This window comes from Polypterus senegalus, chromosome 10, assembly GCF_016835505.1.
Source record: "Polypterus senegalus isolate Bchr_013 chromosome 10, ASM1683550v1, whole genome shotgun sequence".
Lineage (NCBI taxonomy): Eukaryota > Metazoa > Chordata > Cladistia > Polypteriformes > Polypteridae > Polypterus > Polypterus senegalus.
Window position 1 is genome coordinate 118,628,374 of NC_053163.1, and position 10,000 is coordinate 118,638,373.

General features: G+C 37.9%; 1 protein-coding gene across 9 annotated transcripts in view; it reads left to right on the plus strand.

Moving 5' to 3' along the window:
* LOC120537486 (RNA binding protein fox-1 homolog 2-like) overlaps positions 1–10,000 on the plus strand; it is a 213,971-nt gene that overhangs the window by 144,411 nt on the left and 59,560 nt on the right. For all 9 annotated transcript variants that reach the window (XM_039766456.1, XM_039766459.1, XM_039766457.1 and 6 more), the window contains 2 exons: positions 9,165–9,311; positions 9,645–9,698. In XM_039766456.1, coding sequence (XP_039622390.1) covers positions 9,165–9,311; positions 9,645–9,698 — 201 coding nt within the window. The remainder of the gene's footprint in view (positions 1–9,164; positions 9,312–9,644; positions 9,699–10,000) is intronic.

The following is a 10,000-nucleotide window of genomic DNA, read 5'->3' on the forward strand; positions in this document are numbered from 1 at the left end:
GATGTGTTGTGTTCAAGTTACATTCCGTGTTTGTCAATCGCTGTAAAGATGACAGGTTTCATTCATCGATTCGCTTCTTACTGCATCAATAAACAGCTCGTCTTCTTCTTTATCTGAGACCTGACACACTGCATGCACGGGTTTTTTACACTGTCTTCCTTTAGCGGACATTGACTTTTTCCAACGTGTGCTTTGTTTCCGCAGTAGTTGGATTTATGAATATGCTTGTATGTATGAGACGCTTCATATTTTTTGCTGCCTTTTCAATTGTGTAATTGGTTTTGTTCAGCTCTTTGGAACTGTTGCTTTTATCTGTGCACTGCGCCAGTTCACGTGAGCCACTCGTGTACATGCATCGAAGGTTCCCAGCTGTGCTGGTGCCATCTCGTGCTATGTCCATGGCTGTATTTAATGTTACCTTAGTCCTGGCACTTAAAACTTTCTCTCGCAGTTTCGCTGAGTTTGTGTCAAACACCACCCTGACCATCTCATCTTCCTCTCCATAAGCACAGTCCTTCACCCGTGAATATTTACCCGTGGCAGTTTGCTATTGGATTGCCGCTGACGGACGGCCTTATATGGGCAGGCACTAAATTACAAACGCCAGCGGCAGCCTGTCTATGAACTTAAAGTGTAGGTTTACATCGTGCTTTGTTTCCGAAGTAGCAGAACTCATGAATATGGTTGTATATGTCACTCGCTTCTTATTGTTTCGCTGCCTTCTCAATTATATAATGCATGTTTTCTTCAGCGCTTTTGAGGTCTTCCTGGTTTTCTATGTACTGCGTGATTACGTGGGAGGGTGATGATGTCACACGAAACTCCCCCACGGCGTTGAAGCTCATCTCCATTACAGTAAATGGAGAAAAACTGCTTCCAGTTATGACCATTACGCGTAGAATTTCGATATAAAACCTGCCCAACTTTTGTAAGGAAGCTGTAAGGAATGAACCTGCCAAATTTCAGCCTTCCACCCACACGGGAAGTTGGAGAATTAGTGATGAGTGAGTGAGTGAGTGAGTGAGTGAAGGCTTTGCCTTTTATTAGTATATATATATATATATATATATATATATATATATACAGTTGTTTAAGCATTAGGTGTGTTCTGTGTGCAAAAACCCTTACAGCAGTTACTGTGGTTCCTGTTTAAAGTGACCCCATCTGCCGTTCTTATATTTGGACCTGCGTCCATATTGCAAAAAGTGTGCAAAAACCCTTGCAGCACACAGTGTCCTCAGCAAAAGTTTTGTCACTGAATTGCTGAGGGTTTTGTACGGAAGCGTATTAGCGCCACGGTGAAGGAAAAAAATATGGACAAAGTGAAGAAAAAAAAAACTATGTCGAGAATAAAGTCGAGATGTTAACTTTATTCTGGACATTACCACTTTAATCTTGTCAACTTTATTCTCGTCATAAGCGTCATGTTGCTGCATAATGTATGACGGGGTTTGAGAAAATCTAGTAAATTAAACATTCATTTTAAGGTGAAGTTTATTTTACAATGTTCGACTTTAATGACAAACTACGAGAATAAAGTCAACATGTCAAATTTAATCTCGAGATAAACGGCGAGAATAAAGTAGAAATGTTGAGAATAAAGTGGAAATGTCGACTTCATTCTCGACATAAGCATCGAGATTAAAGTGGAAATGTTGAGAATGCATACCTGCCGTAGTGCAAGTGTGAATTGAATATCCAACAGGTAGACTTAGTGGCTGTTATAATTGGGAAACAGAAAGGTGTGGCAAAACTACTTTGAGATAAAACATCTGGACTCTTGGTCAACTGCCACTGTGTAAACCGCCGATTGGCCCTTGCAAGTGCCCAAGCAGCAGCAGCTGCTGTACCACTCCAGGTTCAGCTCGACAACATATACATCTACCATTCCTCTCTAAGCACAGGACGACACGTCATTCTTTTTTTTTTAGTTTATTTCTCAGTTTTCTTTAATGTAAAAGCCATTAGTCCAGCCTTCTTTCTCTTAGAGCCTGACTGTTTGCTCTCTGTTTACTGGAAGTTCTGGCAGCAGAACTACACATACACTTCAAGTACTGAAGCAAAATCACAATTAAGTTTAGAAAAGCAAATGCTGAAAAAGATGGCTTTTGAGATCGGCCAATTTACTCTTTACCAGTGGATTAGATTATCACTAGTTTGCATTACTGGTTTTTCATTTTACTCTAGCTATAGAAAGCATTTTCATGTCCCTTAAACCGCTGACATCTGTTAGTTTCGTGCTAACGGCAACTTGTCAAAGTATGAGGGAATAAAGCTTACATCCTTAACAGGTTCAACAATTAGGTAACCGTATATGAAATAGCATGATGCAATTGAATCCTCCAAGTGTTATTTTGCTGTCTTAGGTTAACAAGTGGTCTTGTGGGACCTGAAAGCAACCTTCTGCCTACCTGTCTGTCCGTTTTCTTTGCTCACACAGGCATAGTCCTGTGTCTTTGAGGCTTGATAGGTTTAAGCAGAAGTACCAGTTGTATGTATAGCTTATGTAGTGGGCAGAAGTGCTGCAGGCTCTGATGTCCCTTCTGCAAGAATCTTACAAAAGATAGGCAGAGATGCATTTTATACAATGCAGGATATAACGTAATTTTTTTTTTTTGTTTACAACTATAAATAGTGCAGTAAGACATCGCAGTTGTCAGCTTCTACTCAGCCAAGTCATCCTTCAGACAGAGGTACTAGATGTTTTTGTTCCAAAATAGCATCTGTGCGTTGTGTGTTTCAAATACCTGCATTCAGGGTTCCCCTGGTCTCCCCATTGTAGAAGAAGAAGATGGTGAGAATTTTATTGGCTAAGGCAGTGGTGTACAGTACTCTGTTTGAAACGAGAAACCGGAAGAAATCTGTCGAATGGGAGAAATTTAGGGGTATCTTGTTTGTTATGGTTTAGCACATTAGGAAGCTTCCTTAATTACATCGTGCGAAGATGACGTGTGGTAGAGAGTGGGAGTTCATTTACCTTCTAAAACAAAGCGGCATATACCAGTACAACTGGAGATGCAAACAAAGATGGCATAGATGGCAGCTGAGTTGGGCTTACATCCACAAGACAAAGTAAAGAGCTGGTATGGGTGAAAGGTGTACGCTCAGTCTGCAAAGGCTTCAGCTTGCTGTAGCTAATTTTGAATGTTAAAGTACTCTGAAGTAGCATATAGCCGATATGCTGTAAAACTCAGTCTGTTTTGCTTTGGCAATTGTATTTTTATAAACACGTTTGTGTGGTAGAAAGTGCAAGCTATAGTAGTAGTTAATTTTTTTCCCTCTTTTTGACTTAATTTGCAGTAAATGCATTCATACTTGTATGTACCGGTACTTTTCACAACGCCAATCCCGAGACCCCAACTATGAACTGGTTTTATATATGATTGTACAGTGAACCCTAGTTTATCATGGTTAATCCTTTCCAGACTCTACCGTGATAAATTAATTTTCGCGAAGTAGGATTCTTTATGTATAAATCGAATATTTTCACAGTTAAGAGTATAGAAAACCTGTTTACGACCTTCTAAATATGTTTAACAGAGCCCTCTAGACATGAAATAACACCCTTTAGTCACCATTACACTCGTATTACCCAATATATTAGACAAAATAAGAGAAAATAAGACGTATTGGACGTTACAAATATATTACTAGGCTCACTCGCCTTTTAAGGCGAAGACTTTTATCCTCAATTTTTGTGCGCTCCATGTGTACATTAGGCATGTAAGTGTAGGGAATGAGAGCATCAAAGTGCCCATTCATAACATCTCCCGAAAACCTACTTTTTTTTTTTTTTTATCCCCTCAAGTGCCTGTCCAAAGCCGTACAATGTCAGCCCGAATCTGTACCACTAAAGACGGAGTTTCATGTACTAAATAAGCTATAGATGAGAATAAGCAAGCACCATCTCCCCTGATATTTACTACGCGGTGAGGCATTTGTTCTCCATCAACATTAATTATTTCCAGAGACACAATTTTGTCTATTTTTCCAGCGCATCACACACAAAAGCAAGGGAACGATGGGAGCACCAGAACTCTGCTCACATCGCGTTGCTTCGTACCTCAAGCCGCAAGTAGTAAGTCTGTAATAAGCATAATACTGCTACGCTTTGCACTCACGGGACGGAAGGACAATCCCGAATGCTTTTATATAGTAGATTATTATTGTACTGTACATTTAATTGCACACAAACACACACAGTTCTTACACACAACCACTAACCTATGAAGGCACGACCTCAGTAGTAGAGTTCTTCAGAGGTGGTGCAGTATCTTCAGCAGGTGCGTTGTTGTCTTCTTCCGCTGAAGGAGTACTAGGAGTAGGCAGTGGGTGTCTGGGTGCGCGGCTGAAGAACCTCTTGATAGGTAGTTGCTGGCACTGTCTTTCCATATGCGTGAGTAGGCTTTTGTAGGCTATTGTCATCTTTAATCATATCCAAGAGTTTCACCTTCTCCATGATAGTAAGCATCTTCCTCCGGCGCTTAGTTTTATTGTCAGAAGGCTTAGAAAAAGCAGCACGTTTAGGAGCCATCGTAGGGCTTAGATAAAAGTTCTCAGAAAGCGCATGCGTAGTGACGGAAGCATGTATGAGAAAAAAATCGCAATAGTGAAGCTGCGAAAGTCGAAGCGTGATATAGCGAGGGATCACTGTACTATCAGACTTTGAAGGGACATCATTCCCCCACTACCTCAGTCTTTGAAGCTGTAAAACAAAGCACTAGCAGTTAGTTTTTGTGTTTTTGAATACTGATGAAAATTATAGTAAGGTGGCCTTGGATTAACCATTAAGTTTTTCTAAAGGTAGGCTAAACTTAAGTATAGATAAAGTAATAAGTACGCAACACAAACATTATTTTTGCATCTTTTGGTTTTTATTAAAATGCTATGTATCAGTTTATGTTAATGTAAGTTTTCTTTGATTTGTCATTATAATTTTTCTCCATGTTCACAAAAATGTTTTGAAAGGCAAAGTTAAAACTTTTATTCTTATTATTTTCAGCAATAAACTAGATAACTGACAATTCATTCTTGTAAAAACAACCTAAAAATCATTTTTTCAGAAAGGCATATACCTTACGTTCTGACCCTGTCTTTAAACTTACTACTCTGTATGCGTGCTTAGAATAATTTGCATTTGTATCACACATTTTATTTGTTTAGGGTTTTCTTGTAATATTTCTGTTTTTATATTTTATTGTGGATTATTATGTTGTTCTAACTCAAATCTTTGTGTTTCCAGAATTTATCTTTATTTAGTGTTTTATGCTGATGTTTTGTGTAAAGTGTTTGTCGTTCTGCTTTTTGCTGTCCAATGTATGTGAAGCACTTTGAGCATGGGAAATGTGCTGTATAAATAAAATGTGCTATTATTATTACCATTACTTTAGCTGATTAAAATGCTTGTTATGAAAAGAAACATCACATTGGAAGTACCTACTGTTAACCTATTAAACTGGGGCAACAAAACACCTAAACTGGATTCAGTATACTTCTGAAAAGTATATGTACATAGATTACATAATAACCACGATAATTTTTAATTATATCATGTTATACATTTTTGGCCACACTGCTCATCCCTGTTGACAATATACAAGTTCCTCACCTGGGTTTTGCCATGTGTGTGGGGTTTTCTTTTTAATTCTCATTTCAAAGTGTAATCATTAAAGTACCTACTTAAAGGTATGTGCATAAATGTGAATTAATAGCCTTCTATTTATTGTTTAATTTTAATTTTTAAAGAGGAGTATTTAAAAGCAACTTTATGGCTGTACTGCATTGTAACTCCAGTAGAACAAAGATCCCGTTTTTCTGATTCATTTCCTCAGAAGAATGTATTTTGTTGGTACATTTGTTCACTTAGTGTTTTGTCTGTGTGTAATTGTAGCTTGATTACTTGATCATGTTTATGTTCCTAATACAGGCAGTAATTTGCCAAGCTCTGGCCCCCCCTTTTCTGCACACAAACTTATGCTGGATAGTGATTTTACCAATATTATTATAATCTCAGTCATGGATTTCTCATTCTCATTTATAACTGCTATTTCCATATTACCAAGTCTGTTAAATCGAAAAGATAGTACTGATGTTCCATTTTTTCCCCCTCTGGCCTATCTTGAAGATAGTATTACATGTGCTTCATAGCTGGCATATTGTTTTCATTCTTACAGTTTAACCATTATGACTTAATAAAATAAGATACTTCATGTAGTTTTGAATGATAATAGCTCTTGGGTGCTAACAGTTTCCATGTAGTGTAAATCCTCAGTTCAGAAATGGAAAATATATATTGTTCCAATCAAATCACCACTAGTAGTCATGTAAATTAGTGATACTTAAAAGCATTTCAGATTTAGGACCAATTTGTGAAAAGCAAACGGCTATGGTTTATGGTCACTTGTTTGCATACTTCCTCATTACAATAGCAACATTTAATTGTCTTTTTATTTAAAATATTGCTAATCCAGTGCAGTGCTGAATTTGTGTTTCAAAGCCCAGGATTATGAATTGATGCAGCCTGACAGTACTAAAGCAGTGGCTGTATGAATTTGAAGGACTACAATAGCTAAAAGTGGGCTGATATTAAGTGTAACGTAAAAGAGGCATTGTAGTGACTGATAGTGGACAAATTTAGAGAGAGAGAGTTTGTAGATGTCGAGTGAGCGAGAGAGAGAGAGAATCTCAACAAAGTCCTTGCTTGAGACATGCCAGGAAATGTATAGCAGTTGGGCTGCATGTGCTGGCAACAGTAGCTCCATATTCTTGACTGTGCCATCTCACATTCACTACTGTGATCCATGTTGATTAGATACAGTCATGTGAAAACATTAGGACACCCTTTGAAAGCATGTGGTTTTTTGTAACATTTTTAATAAATGGTTATTTCATCTCCGTTTCAACAATACAGAGAGATTAAAGTAATCCAACTAAACAAAGAAAACTGAAGAAAAGTCTTTTCAAGATCTTCTGTAAATGTCATTCTACAAAAATGCCTATTCTAACTGAGGAAAAAGATAGGACACCCTTGCCCCTAATAGCGAGTGTTACCTCCTTTGGCTGAAATAACTGCAGTGAGACGGTTCTTGTAGCCATCTACCAGTCTTCGACATCGGTCTGAGGAAATTTTACCCCACTCCTCAATGCAGAACTTTTTCAGCTGTGAGATGTTTGAGGGGTTTCTTGCACGTACAGCCCTTTTCAAGTCACCCCACAGCATCTCAATGGGATTCAAATCTGGACTTTGACTTGGCCATTCCAGGACTCTCCATTTCTTCTTTTTCAGCCAATCTTTGGTTGATTTACTAGTATGTTTTGGGTCATTGTCATGTTGCATGGTCCAGTTCCGCTTCAGCTTTAATTTTCTAACTGATGGTCTCACATGTTCTTCAAGCACCTTCTGATACACAGTAGAATTCATCGTGGATTCTATGATGGTGAGCTGACCAGGTCCTGCTGCAGCAAAGCAGCCCCAAACCATGACACTTCCACCTCCATGCTTCACAGTTGGTATGAGGTTCTTTTCTTGGAATGCTGTGTTTGGTTTACGCCAAACATGTCCTCTGCTGTTGTGTCCAAATAATTCAATTTTGGACTCATCTGTCCAAAGAACATTATTCCAGAAGTCCTGGTCTTTGTCAACTTTATCTCTGGCAAATGTCAGTCTGGCCTCGATGTTTCTCTTGGAAAGCAAAGGTTTCCTCCTTGCACACCTCCCATGCAAGTTAAACTTGTACAGTCTCTTTCTGATTGTAGAGGCATGTACTTCTACATCAACAGTAGCCAGAGCCTGCTGTAGTTCTCGAGATGACACTTTAGGGTTTTTGGAGACCTCTTTTAGCATCTTGCGGTCTGCTCTTGGGGTGAACTTGCTGGGGCGACCAGTCCTGGGCATGTTGGCAGTTGTTTTGAAAGCCCTCCACTTGTAGACTATCTTCCGGACAGTGGAATGGCTGATTTCAAAATCTTTTGAGATCTTTTTAAATCCCTTCCCAGACTCATAGGCTGCTACAATCTTTTTTCTGAAGTCCTCTGACAGCTCTTTTGTTCTCACCATGGTGCTCACTCTCACTTCAACAGTCAGGAGCACACCAAACTAAATGTCTGAGGTTTAAATAGGGCAAGCCTCATTCAACATGCAGAGTAACGATCTACTAATTATGTGCACCTGGTGTGATATACCTGTGTGAGATCTGAGCCAATTTAAGAGGGAATACATGTGAGGGTGTCCTATCTTTTTCCTCAGTTAGAATAGGCATTTTTGTAGAATGACATTTACAGAAGATCTTGAAAAGACTTTTCTTCAGTTTTCTTTGTTTAGTTGGATTACTTTAATCTCTCTGTATTGTTGAAACGGAGATGAAATAACCATTTATTAAAAATGTTACAAAAAACCACATGCTTTCAAAGGGTGTCCTAATGTTTTCACATGACTGTAATTCCTATTCTTTCAAATGCTGGTCACATTCAAGTTGCACACACCTGCATTGTATTTAGTGTTTTTTTTTCCCTGCTCACGCTTCTCTAAAAACACTCAAATTTGTGCCACATATGAGTAGAAAAATAGTATTTAAATTGCAGTATGAATATAACCTATATTTGATCAATGTGGCAAGTAGTAGTGAAATCTTTATAGAATGTCCTGAAATTCGGTAATTGCTAGGTTAATGGTTAGGTGTTTTTAATGTACAGAAAACTGTTACACTTGGAAATGGTTCAAAGCAAAATTGTTTGGGTTCCATATTTTGATCACAAAGTTACTTGAATGATTGAGCCATCCAGGAGTGCTCCATGTGTTGCATTAAGTACTCTACTTACTAAAACTACAAGTGATTTGAGTTTTTAGCAACCTGTGCTGTTCAGGGAAATGTGAAATGTCTTTTTATTTGCATCAGATTATTTACGGCAGTAATATGTTGTGTGTGGCTCCATTTGATTTTATGTTTAAAGCACTCTGGACAACAGTTGATCATTTTAGAACAACACCTTCAGTACATAAAGTCCTACACGTAATGATTATTTATATAGATAGTGTTTTTTACTTTTTTGTTTTGTGTCATGATGCCTTTATTTGGATTACTTATGTCATATTTTGGACTTCTACCACAGTTAAATCAGTCAGTAGCCTTTTTAAAAGAAATTGTCTAATGTGCTATTTCTTGCAGCAAACAGATGGCTCAGTACAAACAGAGGGGCAAGGAGGACAAACGCACAGCACAGAAAACTCAGACTCCAAGGCCACACCAAAACGTCTTCATGTCTCTAATATTCCTTTCCGTTTTCGAGATCCTGATTTACGTCAGATGTTTGGGGTGAGTTTATTTTGTATTTTTTGAAAAATAAACATTTTCTAGCGTTTTATTCATAGTAAAGGGTATTCTTTGCTTTGTGTATGTCTGCAGAATGTTTTGACTTCATTACCTACAGTGGACTATACTCTGTAGTTTTCCTGAAGGGTATGTCAGTCAGTGACTGTGCTTTTATTGTCCTGTGTGTATCCTTTGCTTTCATACCATCGGGAGACAGAGTTTATTTTATTAACCCTTCACTAGATATTTATGTTAAGAAATGTAAATATGCCTTCATATTCTGCTTTGAACCCCTTTGAAGAATGTGATAAGTGATTTTTCTCAATCTGTTTTCAGCAATTCGGAAAAATCTTAGATGTTGAAATTATTTTCAATGAAAGAGGCTCAAAGGTAAGTGTTTTTATTTATTAACTGTTACTATAATTTGACAGTAAACTATGTAGGCCCCATGCGGATGTTTGCCAACTGGTAGACCAACCATATGCGTTACTTGGTAGATAACCACCCATACAATTAGATTGGGACTTAGAAAACGGATGCTGTGTGTGTGTGTATGTATATGTGTGTGTATGTGTGTATATATATATATATATATATATATATATACACACACACACACACACGTGGACAAAATTTTAGGTACCCTTCAGTCAATGAAAGAAAAACTCAAAATGGTCACAGAAATAACTTTA